Source organism: Talpa occidentalis, unplaced genomic scaffold, assembly GCF_014898055.3.
Source record: "Talpa occidentalis isolate TD23 unplaced genomic scaffold, MPIMG_talOcc4v2.1 talOcc4.15, whole genome shotgun sequence".
Classification (NCBI taxonomy): Eukaryota; Metazoa; Chordata; class Mammalia; order Eulipotyphla; family Talpidae; genus Talpa; species Talpa occidentalis.
Window position 1 is genome coordinate 43,282,658 of NW_023601543.1, and position 20,994 is coordinate 43,303,651.

At 39.8% G+C, this 20,994-nt stretch overlaps 1 protein-coding gene and 1 long non-coding RNA gene across 4 annotated transcripts in view; one reads left to right on the plus strand and one right to left on the minus strand.

Annotated features, from left to right (window-relative positions):
• The window catches only part of LOC119246058 (uncharacterized), a 37,475-nt gene extending 34,522 nt beyond the window's left edge, over window positions 1-2,953 (minus strand). The window contains exon 1 of the long non-coding RNA XR_005125453.2: window positions 2,670-2,953. This is a non-coding gene — a long non-coding RNA (uncharacterized LOC119246058). The remainder of the gene's footprint in view (window positions 1-2,669) is intronic.
• The window catches only part of ZDHHC15 (zinc finger DHHC-type palmitoyltransferase 15), a 96,181-nt gene that overhangs the window by 20,090 nt on the left and 55,097 nt on the right, over window positions 1-20,994 (plus strand). The window contains exon 1 of one of the 3 annotated variants that reach the window (XM_037512235.2): window positions 3,160-3,386. The exons of 1 other annotated variant lie outside the window; for it this stretch is intronic. In XM_037512235.2, the coding sequence (XP_037368132.1) occupies window positions 3,251-3,386 (136 nt within the window). In that variant the 5' untranslated portion in view covers window positions 3,160-3,250. Of the gene's footprint in view, window positions 1-3,159; window positions 3,387-20,994 lie in introns of those variants that run through there. One more of the 3 variants, XM_037512236.2, reaches the window with a different exon arrangement.

Genomic DNA, 20,994 nt, shown 5'->3' on the forward strand with positions numbered 1-20,994 from the left:
CACAGAATTAAATCAAACTGAAAAAAAGGTTTTTACAAAGCAAAGGATGTAATTGATCAAACGAAAAGGAAATGCCTAGAATGAGAAAAATATTTGCAAACCATAAATCTGATGAGTTAGCATCCAAAAAATATAAAAAGTCATACAATTAATTCAATAGCAAAAAAACCCATTACTAAAAAATGTACAAAGGACCTGAAAAGCTTTTTTTCCCCCAAAAGACATACAAATGGCCAGTATTATATTAAAAATGTGCTCAACTAAAATTTTCAAAGAAATGCAAATCAAAACTACAGTGATTTACCATTTCACATCTTAGGATGTCAAGTATCAAAATCACTAAAGATAGCAAGTGTTGTCCAAAAATGAAGAAAAGGGAATCTTGTCCACAGCTGATAGGAATGTAAATTGGTACCTTCTTTATAGAAAACAGTATGGAGATTCCTCAAAAATTAAAAATAGACCTAGCACGGAGTCCAGTATTCCACTTCTGGTTATATATCCAAAGGAACGGAAATATGTATCTCAAAGAGATATATGCATTGCTATGTTCATTGCAGTGTTATTCACAAATGTCAATACATGGAAACAATCTAGTATCCACTGAAAGATGAAGAAAATGTGAACATATGTATACATATGTGAATATATATAAACACCATTTTTCAGCCATGAAATCCTGCCATTTGCAACAATGTGTTTGTACCTACAGAATGAAAAGACAAATGATTGACATAGAAGGACAAATATTTATTGTATGATCTCACTGTTATGTGGAATATGATAACATTGACAGAAGTTCAAGCAGGAAGTAGAAAGGTGTCTATCATGGTTGGGGTTAGGGGTAGGAGTGAGATGTTGGTGAAAGGGTATAAATTTAGTTATAAGATAAACAGGTTATGGGGCTTAAATGTACAACATGTTGACTACAGCTAATAATACTGTACTAGATACTGTAAATTTGATTAAGAGTAGATCTTACATGTTTTCACCACACACAAATGAGAACTTACAGGTATTACCTCACACCTGTAAGAATAGGAAAAATAAAAAAGACAAGAGATAACAAATGCTGGCAAAATGTGAAGAAGAGAGGACCCCTATTCAGCGTGGGAGGTAATATGAATTGTTCCAGTAACTGTGAAGAACAGTATGGAGATTCCTCAAAAAATCAAAAGTAAAACTAGTATACAATTCTGTAATCACACTTCCGGGTATCTATCCAAATGAAATGAAAACAAGTCACAGAAGACACATAGGCACTCCCATGTTCACTGAAGCTTTGTTCACAGCTATGTTTATATATATATATATATATATATATATATATATATATATATAGGGCCTCCCCGGTGGCGCAGTGGTTGAGCGCTGGGTTGCGAAGCTGCCCGCGGCCTCTGCGGCGCCGGTTCGATCCCCGGCTGCTCCCCGGCCACCGGAGGAGGGTCCCGCATGGCGCGCAGACCTCTCCTGCCTCCCGCTGCTCCCCTCAGCAGTGTACTTCGGTCCTTCTGCCTGCTCTGCTCCCCGCTCTGGCTCTGGTGAATTCTCTCACCCTCCCGTGCTTCTGACTGTACCCAGTGCATGTATAAACAAAACAAATAAACAAATAAATAAATATATATATATATATATATTCGTGTGTGTGTACAATGTAATACCATTCAGTCATGAGGAAAAAAGGAAATTCTGCCATTTGTAACAACATGGATGGACATTATCCTAAGTGAGATAAATCAGACAGAGAATGACAAATATATCACTTACATGTGGAATCTAAAAAAATGGAAATCATAAAAGCAGAAAGTAAAATGATACTTATTACCGGTTTGGGGGTGAGTGGGTGAATTTTTAAAGGTACATGAGAGCAACCTTGTTGAAATCCTTGCCCCCACAATGCAGTCACACCAAATTTGAATCGAACATGGGTCTAAGAAAAAATCACAAATTTCTTCATGTCATAGGTCTTTGGACATCATTCAACATCAGATTCACAAATGTTAAGTCTACTATACTTCTATTATTTTACTTATGTCACTGAACATCTCCTGGCCTAATGAAAACATGATTTTCTTCGGGACAGGTCCCTGTTTTGCTGTTCTTTTTATACCAAAGTTGACTTAAAAACAACCACTCCAAAAACAAGCTGAATTAAATTACATCCTAACTGGTCTTTCTGCTTCCAGACCAGTCTCCTCTCCAAAATCCTGCCAGTTCTTTTACAAAAATACGTCTCTGATAATGTCATTTCATTGCCTCCAAAGTCGGCTTTACGGGAGTCATAATGTGCTTTACAGGATTATGTCCACACACACTGGCAGGGCACAAACAGACCTTCACTGCTGTCCTCCACCTAGACTGCCAGTCTCTCAGTCTCTCCTTTTCACACAACGTCTCCTCGAGGCATGCTAACTGTTCCTTGAACACATTTGGATTTTCATTACTAGTGCTTTTGCAAACGCTGCTTCTTCCCTTTGAAAGGTCCTTCCCCTCTCATCTGGCGCTCTTATTATTAAAACTCAACTTACATATTACTATCTTTGCAGCTTTTCCTGACCCCCTCATAGAGCGAATATCTCCCCCATTGGTTTTTCTGAACCAACACGTTTGTTTAGTCTGAGGGAAGGGAAAAAAGCGGGAAGGAGAAGGAGCCCTGTGAAAGGACTTACCTAAGCAGCGACTGCAGCCCTACGTGTTAAGCATACGGTTCGAGCAGCAGTGGGAGGATGGGGCGGATGACCTTTAAGTCAGGAGATGCCATGGCTCGCATCTTCACGCTGCGTATGGGCTTGTGGGGGCTGGGGAGCCGATAGGCAGACCCGGGGAAAACAGAGAAAAAGACCAGAGAGGAAGTGAGGGGGACGCAGTGCTGCAGGAGCAGATGGGCGGGCCCAAGTTTCTTCCGCTCCGCCGCTTTGCGGAGGCCCACCCAGCGCCCTGCTCGTAGCGAGGGGGTGGGCGCGCGGCGAGGGGAGGGGCTGCTCTCCCGCGGAACGTGCCCGCTTCGCCTGCCTGGCGGGTCACCTTCCGCTCTCGCGGGGCCAGCTCCTCCACGCCGTGACTCATGCCTATTGTGCCGGGCCCGGCGCGCCGGCCCCGCAGCCCCACAGGTGGTGCCGGCTCCGCGAGGAGGCTCCCGCCAGGCTAGGCAGTGGAGCGCCGCACGGCGCGCCTTCCCGCCTCCCCGCAGCCGCCCCGGCAGTTCCGACCCAGCGCCAGCAGGCGTGCTTGGTCGATCTTCGAGTCGAAGATGCGGCGGGGCTGGAAGATGACTCTGTCTGGGGGTCTGCGCTGCTGCCGCCGGGTACTTTCCTGGGTGCCAGTGCTCGTTATCGTCCTCGTCGTGCTCTGGTCCTACTATGCCTACGTCTTTGAACTCTGCCTGGGTAAGTGGAGCTGGGCCCCTGAGATGGGGGAAGTTATGCTCCAGCATAATCGTCTGTCCTAGCCACACTGTGTCCCCTGTGTTCTTAGCCCTCACACTGCGGTTTTCCTTTAGCTCTGGGTGAATCTCCCGCTCTCCAATCTCTGACTTCCAACCATATTTTTTAAGATCTCCAGGAGGGTCCCACCATGGCGCCAACGCTTCCCACCTAAGGTTTCTTACATTCTTTCCTGGCCCTGCCCACAAGAATTTCCTGCCTCTTCCCGCTAGGGCTCCCTTTTCTCGTACCGGACAACCACGTGTGCCTTGTCTCCTCCCGGGGCCTCCCACCTTAACCAATTACCTGGTATCCTTAAACAGTCTGATTCCACTGTGAAGCCCAAGAACGCATCTTAATTAGGAGCCCGCATTTTCCCATTCCCTTTTACTAGAAATTCCAGGGTATTTCTTGTACTAGCTCTCCTTTTTCCTGACATTGGGAGTCATCTTTTTTCTGTGACCCTCTCACACTGGCTGAAGTGCTTCACATACTCTCCCAATTGGGACTCCATAATACACCTTGTTCTAGCCTATTTAAGTCTTCCCTTGTTACAAGTGCTAAGCCCTCCTTTCCCTTTCGCTGTGAGCCTCAGCAATTTCTCATCTTCTCCAATGGAATGGGAGTCCCATATTCCACCGTGTTCTGTGCACTCACACTAGAACCCCCAGTCCTGTTTTGTGGAGCATTCAGTCCTTCCCATTAGAGGACACACATTATTTTTTTACACCTAACGCTAGTTAACTTACCTTTATAACACTATGGTCCTGCCCTTGTACACTCTCTTCTCACACTTAAGAGTATAAGCATAATGTAAAATTTTCTGCATATTCCACTCCTGGTCTGACAGACAAATTAACAAACCATCTTTATAGGCTGCCTGCAGGTAAACCAGCCTTTCAAGACTTTCAGCACCCCCCCTCCCCCGCCCCGCCTTGACTGAGGCACTTGGATGAAGATTTAAACAATGGGTACCCAGCTTTGGCATCTCTGCAGGGTGTTCTTCCAGGGCAGGAGTTTGGATGCTGCATTGCCTTCCTCTAGCACGAGCTTATCTTCACATGGGACAATTTAGGTCAGAAGCCCCCTCCTATCAAGAATGGTTTCTTGGTGTTGATGACTCACTGTTTCTGGCTATATAAACTAAATTCAAACTTAGGCTTTTTGGGAACAGTTCACATAGTGTAAAATCTGCTATTCAGCTTCCCAAGATTCAAATCCTCACTTTATCTAATAAACTCTTAACTATTTTTGAGACTTTATTTTTCAGTTAACTCCCTCATAACTTTGCAAGGGCCACTACTTTTCTAATTATGACCTTCCTTGTTATCTTTTTTGAAACCACTCCTCTCCTCCTGCTATCCTCTTCCACCATTAGCCCCACATTTTGCATCCTTTTCCTATTTTATTTTACTTCCCTCTGGGATTGCACTTGTCCCTCTCTTCTCAAACTAGAGAAACACCATCGTTTCCCATTAGAAACTTTCCTGGAATTTCTAATATTTCCTGCCCCTACCAATGGGAGCTTTATTTCTTGTTCCTTCTCATTAGACCACCATTTTATAACTCTAGAGTACCCTTTTGTACCCTGCCCTGTCACAGCAGGGAGCATTCCATCCCCTCCTAATCTATAAGATGGTTCCCACAGTGTATTTTCCACTTTCAAACTCAAAAGTCCATGATACTTCTGGATTCATCCACAAGACTATCCTGTATTTTCATCACTTGGATTACCCATAATCCCCCATTCTTATCACTATTGGCCTTAGAATCTTTTCAATTCACAGTGGAGTCTTCATATTATCTCGTCTCCTCACAGCAGCCTCTGCTTTTCTCATAGTGAAATCTCCCATTTCTCCCATCCTCTCTCATTGGAGAATCACAATCTCTTCTCAAAGCAGATTCCAGTAATACTTATTACCACATCTATACTAGAATTTCATTTCTAGCACCCTTAAACTCGTGTCCTACAATGTCCCCATGTCATTCAATGACTATTAAGACTGCCACTGGACATACCCTTGCTCCAGGTCCTGCCGAGAATCCTTTATTTCTAAATACTAGATACTCCTCATCTTAAAAATTATGCTTGGGGTCCTGATTTTTCCAATCCCAGGACCTCACTCCACTTACAACTTCCTCCTCTTATATATTTGTCAAAACAAATGGTCTACTCCAGGTAGACTGGGATTAACTGTATCTTTTCCCATATAGAACTTTCTTCCAATCAACTCTGTGATCAGTTTGAATTTTCCTCCTCTCCTTCTTACATTTATTATGGAAAATGCAGAAAGAGTTACTGAAAATAAATTCAATTAATTGCCTTCATAGATACAAATTTAGGCTGTTTTTTTTTTAAATTTCAATCTGGTATTGCGGTCCATTTAGTAGGCTGTGCAGTGAGTGACTAGGAAGTTTTTCTATTCTCAGACCTCACCATTTTGCTTCCTTTTTAAATTGAAGTAACATTGATTTATAATATCGTACAGATTTCACATATATGGTCTTATAAATCAACATCTACATATACACTGTTCACCACCAAAAGTCTAGTTTCTATGCATATAGGTAATAGAATACTACTCAAGTGTAAAAAACATGAATAACTGCCATTTTCAACAACATGGATGTACCTAGAGTATATTAAGTGAAATAAATCAGATATAAATCCCTTATGATTTCACTCATATGTGATACATAAATAAAAGAACAAAGCAAACTGACTATAAGAACAAAGGAGTGGTTATCAGAAAGGAAAGGAGAAAACGGTCAAGGAAAAGGGTCAATTTTATAGTGGTGTATGGCAATTACTTTGCTTTTTTGAATGACTGATTGAAGGTTTAAAAATTCAGCTCCGTTATTGTGGTATGGGCTTTGCTACTAAGATCAGTGCCCTATACTATAAGTAGTATTAAACATATTTTAGAGTTTTTCAGTATGGGCCTATGTGAACTTCAGTAACATGTAATGCTAACACATAGTGTTTCTCTGTGCAGACAGTATCCTACGTACTGTATGTATTAAATCTCTACAATAACTCATTTATATAATGAGGTGTCATTACTTGTCCCCATTGTGCAGATAGGCAAACTGAGGCACAGATGAGCAAACTGAGTTAAAGATGAAGTTAGAATCAGTGCAGATCATCAGCTTTCTACAGGTTCTCATTAAGTCATAAAGTACTGAAAGCAGAAAGGAGGGTTAGAGTTTTGTTTAATTAAACTTATTTGTTGGGCCTCCCTGGTGGTGCAAGGTTAACTATGAGGCTGTCTGGAGCCTCTATAGCACGAGTTCCATCCTGGCCCAGCTGGCCAAGAAGATGCCCACATGGCACAGCAGACCTCTCCTGTCTCACCCACTCCTCCCCTCAGCAGTGTATTTCACTCAGTCTGCCTGTTCTGCTCCCCACTCTGTCTCTGGTGAATCCTCTCACCCTCCCGCACCTCTGGCCTGTACCCCAGTTCTTGTATGCATAAATAAATAAATCTTTAAAAAAAACTTATTTGCATGGCACTTAGGACATTCCAGGCACTGTTTGTTTTTCTGTGGTCTTGTTTAAAACACCCTGGGTCTGAATGAATTGCTGTAAAGAGTCTGAAATTAGTTTGCCTTGTATATGATGGTTTGGTTCATTTTTTCTGTTTTTGTGAGTCAATACATTTTGCAAGTTTTACTTTCTGATTTAATTTTCAGTTCCTTTTTACATTCTATTGTCAGCTGAACTAGTTCTCCCTTTATCTGGAAAATAATGACAGATTTCCTTTCTTCAAGAGTTTTTAATCTAGACTATTATAATAGGATATGTATCATAATAGAGCTCTAAATAAAGTGTTAGCAGAGTTCAGAAGAAACAACTATTTTTTTTTAAAAAAAAACATTCAATAAGGAAAACTTCACAAACAGAAAGCTAAGAAAAATAGGTGCAAATATAACAGATTACTGCTTCCTATTCTCACGTAGAAGATAAATGGAATGTAGCGGAAAGACTTATTTTTTTATTAGTTCACAACATCATAGCAATAACCATTCTGTAGGTAACCAGTAATTGGTCCTAGCTAGAATATTATCTCCAGCTTTACTGATAATACTAAAACTTTTTTCTCCATCACTGCCATTTATATCCCCTCCTCCTTTCCTCCCCTCTTAACCTCAGAGCCCCCAGAATATTTATTAAAGCTCACTGGTTTTTTAAAGTATTTTATGTTGTCAAATTGTCTGCTATGTAAATTATATTTATTTTATCATTCTGACTTACTTTGCTACATGTAATTCTCAAACACCCTCGATTTTCTTTAAATGGGTGCACTTCATTCTTTCTTATGGCTAAATAGTACTCTGTGGTATGTTCTTGATTCAGTAGTCTATCAATAGACATTTAGGCTGCTTACATGTCCTAGCTATTGTAAATAATGCTGCTATGAACATTGTGGAACATAGGGGTTTTGTGTTGATGGATTGATATTCTTTGGCGATATGCCCAGGGATGGGATTGCTGGATCAAAATCATATTTCTATTTTTAGTTTTTTTTTTTTTAAAGATTTATTTATTTATTTATACAAGCACTGGGTACAGTCAGATGCGCGGGAGGGTGAGAGAATTCACCAGAGCCAGAGTGGGGAGCAGAGCAGGCAGAAGGACCCAAGTACACTGCTGAGTGGGCGGCAGGAGAGGTCTGCGCGCCATGTGGGACCCTCCTCTGGTGGCCGGGGGAGCAGCCGGGGATCGAGGCTGCGGGCAGCTTCCGCAACCCAGCGCTCAACAGCTGCGCCACGGGGGGGGGGGGGGGGGGGGGGGGGGGGGCCCTATTTTTAGTTTTTTAAGGTAAATCCAGATTGCTCTCCATACACCAGTTTACATTCTCATTAACACGATAATAGGGTTCCTTTTTCTCTGCATCCTCTTCAACATATGTTGGTAGTCTTCTTTAACATGTGCCACTCTCGTAAGTGTGAGATGTTTATTATTTTATTGTTGAATTGTATCAGTTTTTTATATATCATGGATATTCCCTTATCAATTGTATATTTTCTCCCATTTAATAGTATGTCTGTTTAATCATCTTATAGTTTCCTTCATTGTGTAGAAAGTTTTTAGCTTAGATAATCACAATTTATTTTTGCTTTTAATTCCTTTGCCGTAGAGCTTGAATCACCAAAACTATGTTTATCTTTGATGTCATCAATTGTATTACCAACGTTTTCTTCTATGTATTTTATTGTTGCAGGTTCTTTTCTCTAAACCTTTAATCCATTTAGAGTTTATTTTTGTGTATGGGGTTAGCAAGTGATTCAACTTCATTCTTTTATGTGTGGATTTTCAATTTTCCCATTACCATATATTAAAGAAACTACCCTTTCCCCATTTTATGATTATAGGTGCTTTAAAATTAATTAGATGCTGGTATATACATGGATTTATTTCTGAGCTTTTGATTCTATTCCACTGACCTGTGTATTTTTGTGTCTACACCATATTGTTTTTAGTACTGTTACTTTATAGTAAAGTTTGAAGTCAGGTAATGTGATGCCTCCATTTTTGTCCTTTTTCTCTCAGGTTTGCTTTCACAATTTGAGGCCTTTTGTGGTTCCATATAAATTTCAATATTTTTTCTTCAGTTTCCTTGATAAATATTGCTATTTTGTTGGTGATTGTGGATATCATTTTTAGACATGATAGTCATTTTGATTATATAGATTCTCCCTGTTCATGAGCGTGGAATGTACTTCAATCTCCTTATGTAGCTATCTATGTCCTAGAGTAACATCTCATAGTTCTCATTGTATATGTCTTTTACCTAGGCTAATTCTGAAGTATTTAATTTCTTTTGAAGCAATTATGAATGGAATTATTTTCTTATTTTTCTTTTACTTCATTGTTTGCCTATAAAAAGACTGATTTTTGTATGATAATTTTGTAACCTCCCACATTGCTGTATTCATCTCTTATTTCTAATAGATTTTGATGGTGTCTCTAGAATTTTCAATATGTATCATTTGTAAATAGTGATATTTTCACATATTGTTTTCTGATTTGCATTCTCTTTTATTGCTTTTTTTTTTTTTTTGGTAGGTCTGGCCAAAAGCTATAACACTAAGTTAAACAGAAGTGGTGACAATAGGCAATCTTGTCTTATTCCTGATTTTATGAGGAAAACTTTCAGTTTTTTACATTAAGTATTTTATTGGCTGTTGGTTTGTGATATATAGCCTTTATTATTTTGAGGTAGGTTTCTTCTATTCTCATCTTGTTTAGTGTTTATCATAAATGGGTGCGGAGTCTTAAGTGCTTTCTCTGCATCTATTGATATTACCATATGATTTTATCATTACTTTTGTTGATGGGATGTATTATGTTGTTTGATTTATATATATTAAACCATCCTTGCATCCCTGAGCTACATCCCACTTGATTATGGTGTACAGTCCTTGTGATACACTGTTAAATTCAGTTTGCTAGCATTTGTTGAAAATTTGCATCAGTGTTTATCAAGCAGTCTGTTTTTGGTATTAGTGTAATGTTGGTACTATAGTATGTATCGGGGAGCATTCCTTCTTGTATTTTTAAAAATTTGAGCAAGGTAGGCATTAGTTCTTCACAAGTTTGACAAAATTTATTTGTAAAGTTGTCTGTTCCTGGGCCTTTCTTTTTAGCCTAGATCTTTTGTTACTGTTTCAATTTCCATGTTTGTGATCAGTTCTTGAATCAATTCAATCACTTCTTCCTGGGTTAGTCATGGTAGACTGCATTGATCTAGTAATTTGTCCATTTCTTTAAAATTATTGAATATTGGCATATAGTTCATAGAAACCTCTTATGATATTTTTTTTTTGTATTTCCGTGCTCTCTGGGATGATTTCTCTTCTGTCATTTGTGGTTTTATTAATCTTTTCTCTCTTCTTGTTTCGTTAGCCTAATTACAGGTTTATTTTGTTTCATCTTCTTGAAGAGCCTGCTCGTTGTTTCAATGATTTTTTTTTTTGTGTGTGTGTAGCCTTTTAATCTCTATTTCACTTATTTCTGTTTTTATTTGTATTATTTCCTTCCTTCTACTAAATTGAGGTATTGCTTGTTCCTCATTTCAAGTTGTTTTAGGTATAGTATTACATTGCTTGGAACTTTTCTTACTACTTAATGTCAACCTATATTGGAATTATCTTCACCCTTGTCACTTTTTTTGCATCCCATAGATTCTGTTAACTCTTATCATCATTTTCATTTGTCTCAAGTTATTTTTTAATTTCTGCTTTTATTTTCTCTTTTATTCACCAGTGTGGTGTTTAGTCTCCTTGTATTCATAGTTTTTCTTTATAGTTGATTTCAAACTTCATGGCATTATGGCCAAAGAGAATACTGTGTATAATTGCAATCTTTGAAGTTCTATTTGCGTTGACTTATGTCCCAATTTATCATCTAATCTTGAAAATGTTCCATGTACACTTGAAAAAAATGTGCATGCAGCAGTTTTGGATGGAGTGTTCTATAGATATATGGTGGGTGAATTTGGTTTAACTTTTTATTTAAGGCTATTGTTTCCTTATCTATTATTCTTTGCCTTGTCGATCTGTCCATTATTGTAAGTGGGATAATAAAGTCCTCTACTATTGTGTTGTTATCAATATTTCTCTTAAGTTTTGTTAAGTATCTGTGTATCTTGGTGCTCCAACATTCTGTGCATATATATTTATGTGTGTTATTCTTGTTGTGATAAACCCTTAATCATAATATAGTGTCTATTTCTTTCTTATTACCTTTCTTTTTTAAAAAAAAAGATTTATTTATTTATGCATACAAGAGCTGGGGTAGAGACCAGAGATGTGGGGCTGAGAGGATTCATCAGAGACAGAGTGGGGAACAAAACAGGCAGATCCACTGAAATACACTGCTGAGGGGAATAGTGGGCGAGTCAGGAGCGGTCTGCTGCACTATATGGGCAGCTCCCTGGCCGGCCGGGGATCGAACTTGTGCTTCAGAGACTGTGGATTGCTTCATAGTACGGTGCTTAACCTCTTGCGCCACCAGGGAGGCCCTCTTATTACCTTTCTTAATTGGAATAGTACTTTAACACACACACACACACATTTATAGCTGTTCTTGATTTTTTGGTTGTTATTTGTTTGTATAACTGTCTTCCAGCCTTTCCTCTACATCTCTACTTGTCTTTGTTGGTGAGATGGGTTTCTTTTAAACTATGGGAGGTTGGATGTTGTTTTAAAATCTGTGCAGCCTCTCTACAACTTTTGATTCATTAATTGAGGCCATTTATGTTTAAGGTGATTATTGGGACATGAGTGCTCATTGTCACTTGTTATGCTTTTTTTTTTTTTTTGAGGGCTTTTTTAAAAGTTCTATTTCCATTATGTGTTTTTCTATTAAGTTTTGTTTGAAGGTTCTCCTGAAGTTAGTACATGATAGGCTACTTGTGTGACCTATTGTACAGTCTGGTCCCTGACTCATTCTGATGAACCACTAATATACTCGTCTCTCCCTCCAGGATAAGTTATTTAGGTGTCTGTTGCCTAAATATTCATGTTCTGTTGGTTTATAATCCCTTTATAATTTCTTTCATGTGCAGCTTGGTATTGATAAATTCTTTTAGTTTTTCCTTTTCAGTGAAGCTCCATACTTTTCCTTCTGTCTTGAATGTTAATCTTGCTGGGTAAAGGATTCTGCACTGAAAGTATTTTTAAGTGCTTCAAATATCTCCTTACAGGCTCTTCATGCTTAAAGCATTTCTACTGAAGTCTTCTGATAGTCTTATTATTATTGTTTCTTTTTTTTTCTTGAAGTTTTTAATATTCTGTCCTTGTCGTTTTTTAACAGCTTTATTACATTGTGTCTTGGGATTTGTGTTTCTGTATTATTTCATTTGTAATCCTTTGGGACTCTTGGATTTCAATGTCTTGTTCGTTTCCCAAATCAAGATCATTTTCAGCAATTATTTCTTTAAATAAATTTTCTTTGCTTTCTTTTCTCTTTCTGGACCTCCCATGATATAGATGTTGTTTTTCTTTAAGTTATCCCAAAGGGCTCTTACATTATTTTGTTTTTTCTCTAATCTCTATTTATGTGTTCTCCAAAATGTATTTTTGAGCTCATGAATTCTCTTCATTGCTTCTTCGTGTCTGCTCTTGAGGGTCTCAGTTGTATTTTTTTGTATCAGCCATAGTGTTCCTTATCTCTGTTATTTCTAATTGTAGCTGTCTCATAGTTTATCTTTATTCATTGTTGTTATATATCTTTTTTTTTAGTTCCATGAGCATTGTAGAATTGTTACTTTGAACTCTTCTAATGTGTACAGTATTTCTGCTGGGTAGAGTCTCTGCTGGGTAGAGTAAGTGTGTTTTTGCTCTGCCATTTCTAGTATATTTTACGTCATTTTCAGTTTTTACAGGTTGTAATAGGGATAGATTTTTAGACTGTTGTCTTTGCACCTATTTAAGTAACCTAAGGACTGGTATAGGTGAGGGGTAGTAGTGGGGAAGGATGTTAGGGGGGAAGGATGTCCTGAGCAAACCCCATACAGGTTTTGTGGACTCCACCCCCACCTCGCATGAGCAATGCCTTGGGCAGCAGAAGTGGTGGATCATCTGCTGGTGCAATAATCTTGTCCTTTGCCACTAGGTTGGTGCCCTGCTGGACTTATTTGTGTTTTGTTATATTGTTTCACTGTTATGTATTCAGTTGTATTCTATTTTCTTTTGTGGGCCATGGCTGCAGTGTTTATGTTTGCTAAGGGAAAATTGTACATAACATATGTAGACTGTATAGCAGAAAACCCTGAGGGGGTGGATTGTAGGGTAAATGATTTTCAGGCTTTTCTGCCCTCCCCCATTAGGATTGCAGGCCTGATGGCAGGCACCTGCATTTTGTTACATTGTTATTTTCAGTTGCTTGTTTACTCTTGTGGGCCATGGCTGCAGTATATATATTCACCAAGAGAAGCAGAAAAGGGAGAGCCCAGAGAGCCCAGGAAGAGGAGGGTTGGGTGGCTCTCTTGGCCTCATGGCTGTTGGCTTTTTTGGCAGCTCTCAGTGGGTCGTTGGGATTCCAGGTCAGCGGAATGGGTAGGACTCATTTACGAATTTATCTCCCTCTTTTTCTCCCTGAGTTATTAATTTTTTCATTTCCCCTTCCTTTGTAAACAAACCTTTTATTATTTAATTATAAGTCCCTTTTAAGTGCACGGGTGAGGACCCACAGTCACACAACCTGTTTCATATCAGGGTTGCTCTGTAACAGGTATGTGGGGGCAGGATGGTCACAGGGCAGGTTATCTGTGATCCGGCAGAAGGGTAAAGGAGAGTCCTGGAGCCCTCAGTGGCTTTCTCAGGCCTTTATTGAGCTTTACATGCAGTGTGGCAAACAGGTACACAGAAGGCAGGGGTGCCGGGGGAGGCCAGGAGGCCTACTGGCCTCCAAGCCCCCAGCAAGTCTTCACTTTGGGCTTCTCTGGCTTCTTTCGCCCCTTCTCTCTCTCCTTCTTTCCTGCTGCTTCTCTGTCTTCTGCTTCTCTAGGTGACTATCTCAAAATTCCTCCCGTGGCCCACAGAAGTAAATAAGATAGTTTGCAACAATGTAACAAGTGTAGGTACCCCATGAGGCAGGACAATCCTAATGGTGGGAGGGCAGAAAAGCCTGAAAAACCATTTTACCCTAAAGCTATAAAAGAGAACCAAGGGGCCTCCCCGGTGGCGCAGCGGTTGAGCGCTGGGTTGCGAAGCTGCCCGCGGCCTCTGCGGCGCCGGTTCGATCCCCGGCTGCTTCCCGGCCACCGGCGGAGGATCCCACATGGCGCGCAGACCTCTCCTGCCGCCCACTGCTCCCCTCAGCAGTGTACTTCGGTCCTTCTGTCTGCTCTGCTCCCCGCTCTGGCTCTGGTGAATTCTCTCACCCTCCCGCGCTTCTGACTGTACCCAGTGCATGTATAAACAAAACAAACAAACAAACAAAATAAATAAATAAAACATGCCTCTATAAAAAAAAAAAAAAAAAAAAGAGAACCAAGGCAGTAGCACACCCAATTCTCAGGAATTCAAACTTCCTGCTGTGTTGTGGGTGCCAGAGCTGTATGGCATACAAGCAGATCACCTCCTCTTGGCTAGCTCCTTGGTCTTAGTCTCTTATAGTATCATGTCCATGTCCACTGTAAGCTATTTTTAAGCATGAGCTATGGTGCTGGGCATGGATTATAGTTGGTACCGGGTCACATGCCAGTTGTTCTATTCTCTTTTCCAGCACAGACTTTTATCCTGGGTAGTTTGCTTCTGTTGCCAGGTACTCCAGCCCTAGTTCGTTCAAGCATTTCTTTATTTTGGTTTTAGCACTGGTTCGGGTGGATAGCAGGTGTTTTGAATAGCCCAGCCATGGCTTCTATTACTAGCTGCTTCTACAAGGAGACCCAGGTACTGATCTCCTTCTCCCTGCAGATTCAGGCTTCAACTGTTCTATATTGAGAGTCTCAGACTCAAGTCAGTAATTCAACAACCATACGTGCCTCTACACAACAGCTGACCCCCCTTGTGGGTTGTACTTCTCTGTTATCAAAATTCACTTAAAGTTTTTGCTACACTTTCAACAGACTATTGTTCTTAGTATGCACCTTAGATTCCTGTTTTTCTCTCAGATGTTTTTTGACATTGTTTTACTGCAATCCAGTTGTGAGGAGGCAAGCCCCAGTGTAGGGTAAAGAAAATGTCAGGCTTTTCTGCCCTTCCGCCATCAGGATAGATGATGGATCCTTGTCCTGAATGCATGCCTGATGGCGGGCACCTGGAGTAGGGTGTGGGCATAGGTAGATGGGATTCAGCTGAGTTAAGACTGTGCTTTTTAAGGGCGGCGTCACGGGGACGCCAGGAGCAGCAGTAGCAGTAGAAGCCGAAGCCGAAAAGCAGCAGAACGAACGCCAGAGAGCCCAGATAGAGTAAAGACTTGCTGGGGGCTGGGAGGCCTGCCAGCCTCCCGGCCCCCCAGCCAGCACCCCTGCCTGCCATATGCCTGGTGAACCCCAATAAAAGACCTGCAAAACTACTGAGGACTCTGACTCCTCCTTTACCCGGTCTGCATGGGATCAGAAAACCTGCACTGTGTCCATTCCTGACTCTTACACCCAGTGTTTTCACTATGTCACCATCTTGCTGGACTCCTCCAGGCATTATTTTAAATGACCACACCCACCTGTACATCCACACACTTAATCTTCATAACAATCTTATGAAATACGTACTATCATTATACCCATTTTTAAAGACAAGAAAACTAAGGCACAGACATTTTAAGAAGCTTGCCTAAGGTTACTGAGCTTGGATAGTAAGCCAGGCAATAAAGTCCACACTTCAGCTATCACAGTTTCATAACTCTCTACCACCACTCTATTAATACAGAGGTCAAAACTTGTTACTGGTTTACCAAATGTAGCCTTCAGTGTTGCGAGCCAGCCGCAGCAGTCTGGGTGTCAGGGGTTTTTGAAGGATGGGAAGGCGTCGGCGCAATTGTAGAGAAAATGGTAAGGGAGGGGGAAGGGGGAATGAGGAGACGCAGACACTTGATCAGGGTGTTGACATTATCTTACTGATGGTCTCAGTAGTCCTTTATACTAAACAAATTGTGAGTACACAAGCATAAGGTAGGAGGGTAATAATCATCACAGGTTCTTTTTCAGGAGCAGCCAAGGGTCAGTTTGCCTTCGGGCAGAGGTGTAACATTTATTATTCTTTGTCTTAAAGAAGGCACAGTTGCTAAACAAATGTTTTCAAAGTAGTTATTTACAATCTAACAGTTATTGTATCACTAGCAAAAAACCCTATGTGTCTGCAACTAACATTTTTAAGTTTGCCATGGTGAACAATTAACTAAGGGCTGAGGGAAACAAAGGGCAGGAAGTTACCTGGGGGAAGGGGGACAAAGAGATTATTTCTAACTAACTTATAAAGTTTAGACTAACATATAACTAATTGATTAAAGTAAAAAACAGAAGGCTTTTATATAGAACTCATCATTTATAGTATATTGTTTCAATATTGATTTGATATTAAGGAACCAAGGGCCTGGAGGGCGTTAATGCCAGGCAAACAGCACTGACTCTTCCCTAGCCCCCAATGCTCAATTAAGGGAGGAAGTCTTTTAATCTAAACAAAGAGTTTTTTACCTATTATTTTTCTACTTTATCTAGTCAGCCTAGTTTCCATACTTAGCTATAAGATCAAGGGGCAATTTTTTCTTCCATAAGGTTGCTGGTTGTTTTAAGGAGCTACAAATATTTTATCAGGGGCAAGAGCAGGAGATGGTTATAGCCTTTGATCCTCAAAAAATGGTCAATATGTGACATATAAGTAGTTGTAACATTGACCATTTCCGAGTGCGTTCTTTGTGCTGCCATGATTACTAGCTCAACCATGCACAAATAGCTGTTGATTTATTCTTGAATGCATACTCTAACAGCTATCATACCAATTGTCACATCCTGGGGAATTAGCCCTAAACAAACAGGAAAAATTTAGTAGGAGTCAACTATGGCGTCTCCTGGTTTATCAGGAATCTTCTTATACTTGGAGCATGGCTCGCCTGTGCCATCCAACTGTTATCTATAACTTTAAAGTAAAGGAATTTCTTTCTCCAATTAGCTCTTGCCTCAAGAGACCACATCTCTATATCAAAGACTTGGCCGATAGATGTTTACAACCTTTTGTTTCCAGAAGTTTTTTCACTGGTTAATGTAAAGCCAAATGTTAAATTACTGTCTTTTTGGCAGAGGACTACCAATTTTATAAAAAATGTAATATTTGTATCATACAGTGCCATTTGTCATCAAATTAGTTATTCAGTGATTGATCAGTATTTGCAGTTTTACTTTTAAGTGTGTATTTTAACAATGGTAAAAACTAGCCATAAACAAATGAAGAAAATCTTGAAGTCAACTAACGAAATTCCTGATTTTTCAAAAATCTGCCCCATGCCCGGACTTTTGTCAGACGACATGAGTAGCGTGGCTCCCCATACTTCAGAGGTGTTTTTTTTTGGGGGGGGGGCTAGTCAGGGTCTCTTGTATTTCCATATGAATGCTAGGATCAGTTTTTCTACTTCTGCAAAATAGGTGTTGGAATTTGGTAAGGATTATACTGAACCTGTGTATTATTTTGAAGAGAACGTGTATCTTAACAATATCAAGTCTTCCAATCCATGAACATGAGATGCCATCATTTATTTAAGTCCTTAATTACTTTCAGCAGTGTTTTGGAATGTTAAGTAAGTCTCGTGCCTCCTTGGTTAAATTTATTCCTAAGAAATTTATTTTTTGATAACATAAATGAGATAGTTTTCTGATTTGTTTATTGTTAGTGTTTAGAAATAAATCGTTCTGGTTTAGAGCATTGAGCTTGTATTCTGTAACTTTGCTAAATTTGTAGTAGCTCTAAAGATTTTCAGTGGGTACTTTAGAATTATTTATATATAAGATCATATGGTTACAGGCAACCCTGCTCTAAAACGGGTTGCCTGACTATGGGTCCTCACCTGTGAGCTTAAAGGGGACTTAAACTGCAGGCACACACTAAAAGTTAACAAAGGTTTATTTACAAGAGAAGGGGAATGGGGAAATGTACAATCAGGGAGAAAAGACGGAGATAAATTCTTAAATGTGTCCTACCCACTTCGCTGACCTGGAATCCCAAGTGACCCACCGAGACCTAACCTGCCTGGCCAAGAGCACCAGCCAAGTGACCCCTTTCCCCACTAAGATGGCTGGTTTTATTTACAAACAGAGAAAATGGCTGCTTAACTCTGCCCTTAGGTCCTTGCTACTTCCCTTTGGGGATTATGAGATTTGTAGTTCCCAGTGTCTTGATGGAGTGGAGGTGGCATCCACAAAGCCTGTATGGAATTCACTCAGGACATCCTTTCTCTTAACAATATCATCTGCAAATAAAGATAATTTTATTTCTTCTTTCCAATTTAGATGTTTTTTTCTTTTCCTCGCCTAATTTTGTTCTAGAAATTCTGCCATTTTACCCAGGCAGAGGAAGACCAAGAGGTACTTCAGGAATGGTGAGGTCAGGAAAAGCGCTATTACACATGCATGAGGTCTCAGATCTGGGTAACCTGGTAAGGTCAGAGCACCAGTTTAAAGACAAAGAGTTCCTTTTATACATAACTGTCTTCACATTTGTTACATTGATAATTGGCAAAACTGTTGGTGGAGGAAAAAAGGGAGCAAAGCAGCTTCCCACACAAAAGGGAGTCTTGGACAATGGGAGGGGTTGCAGCCCCCAAAGAGACAGGACTGCTCCACTGGTTATCTGACTCTTCGTAATGCACTATGTCACCATCTTCTGGACTCCAACTTTAGACAGGAGTGCTGAGACCCTGGCCATGACTCTTTATTTATTTATTTTTTTTATAAATAATAAATTTTATTTTTATATTCCCCATACATTGCAACCCCCCATTTTGACCCCAATCCCTCCCCTCCCGCCACCCCACCCCCCAAAAGTCTCTGGTTCATAGTTTTTTGTTGATTTTGATTTTCACTTTCTCATAGTTATTCATTTTCTTGGTCCCTTATTTAAGTTTTCTAGATCCCTGCTATGAGTGAGACCATCCAGTATTTTTCTTTTTCTTTCTGGCTTATTTCGCTGAGCATGATCCCTTCCAGCGCCATCCATGTTGCTGCAAATTGCATGTGTTTTTTTTTGAATGCTGAGTAATATTCCATGGGGTATATGTACCACATCTTCTTGATCCAGTCATCTATTTTTGGGCATTTGGGCTGTTTCCAAAGCTTAGCTATTGTAAACAGTGCTGCTATAAACATAGGCATGCAGGTGTTCTTTGGAATTGATGTTTCTGTGTTCTTTGGGTAAATACCTAGGAGTGGAATTGCTGGATCATATGGAAGCTCTATGTTTAGTAGGTCCAGAAATCTCCACACAGCTCTCCATAGTGATTGGACCAACTTGCACTCCCACCAACAGTGCAGGAGAGTTCCTTTTTCTCCACAACCTCGCCAACATTTGTTGTTGCTAGTTTTTTTTAATATGTGCCATTCTCACTGGTGTAAGATGGTATCTCATGGTAGTTTTGATTTGCATGTCCCTGATTACAAGTGATGTTGAACATTTTTTCATATGCCTGTTGGCCATTTGCATTTCCTCTTTGGTGAAGTTTCTTTTTAGCTCTTCTGCCTATTTTTTGACAGGATTATTTTCTTTGTGTTGAGTCTCATCAGCTCTTTGTAGATTTTTGTGATCAGTGCTTTATCATTAGTGTTGTGTGCAAAAATTTTCTCCCAGTCAGTGGGGTTTCTCTTTGTTTTGGTTATTGTCTCTTTTGCTGTACAGAAGCTCTTTAATTTGATGTAGTCCCAGCTGTTTATCTTTGCCTTTGTTATCACTGCTTTGGGTGATGTGTCTGTAAAGATGTCTTTGAGGTGCATGTCATGTAGTGTTTCACCTGTATTTCCTTCTATATATTTTATTGTTTCAGGTCTTACATCTAGTTCTTTAATCCATTTTGAGTTGGTTTTTGTGCATGGTGTGAGGTAGTAGTCAAGCTTCATTCTTTTGCATGTAGCGACCCAGTTTTCCCAGCACCATTTATTGAACAAACTTTCTTTGCTCCAGTGCATATTCTTTGCTCCTTTGTCAAAGATTAGTTGACCATAAATCTGTGGGTTTATTTCTGGATTTTCTGTTTGGTTCCATTGGTTGGTATATTGGTTCCTGTTCCAGTACCATGCAGTTTTGATGATTATGGTTTTGTAGTATAGTTTGAAGTCTGGGAGTGTGATGCTTCTATCCCCCCCCTTTTTTTTTTCAGGAGAGCTTTGGCTATCTGGGGTTTTTTGTGATTCCATATGAATTTCATCAATAATTATTCTATTTCTTTAAAGAATGACATTGAAATTTTGATTGGAATAGCATTGAATCTGTATATTGCTTTTGGTAGGATGGCCATTTTAATAATGTTTATTCTTCCAATCCATGAGCTGGGGATGTCTTTCCATTTCTTTGTGTCTTCTTCTATTTCTTTTAACAGTGTTTTGTAGTTTTCTTTATATAGGTCCTTTACCTCTTTTGTTAGATTTATTCCCAAATATTTGATTTTTTTTTGTTTCGATAATAAAAGGGATGTTTTTTTTTTCTTCTTCTTCTTCAGATTTATTGTTTGTGTATAGGAAGGCTACTGACTTTTGCGTGTTGATTTTGTATCCTGCCACTTTGCTGAACTGATTGATGAGTTGAATTAGTTTTTCTGTGGAGTTTTTGGGGTTCTCTATGTATATTATCATATCATGTGCAAATAGTGATAGTTTGACTTCTTTTCCTATTTGGATTCCTTCTATGTCTTTCTCTTGTCTTACTGCTCTGGCTAGGACTTCCAGTATTATATTGAAAAGCAGTGGTGAGAGTGGACATCCTAGTCTTGTTCCAGATCTTAATGGAATTGCTTTCAGCTTTTCACCATTTAGAAGATACTGGCTGTTGGCTTGTCATAGATGGCCTTTATGATGTTGACGTATGTTCCTTGTAGCCCAGGAATTTCAAGGGCTTTTATCATGAATGGGTGTTGCACTTTGTT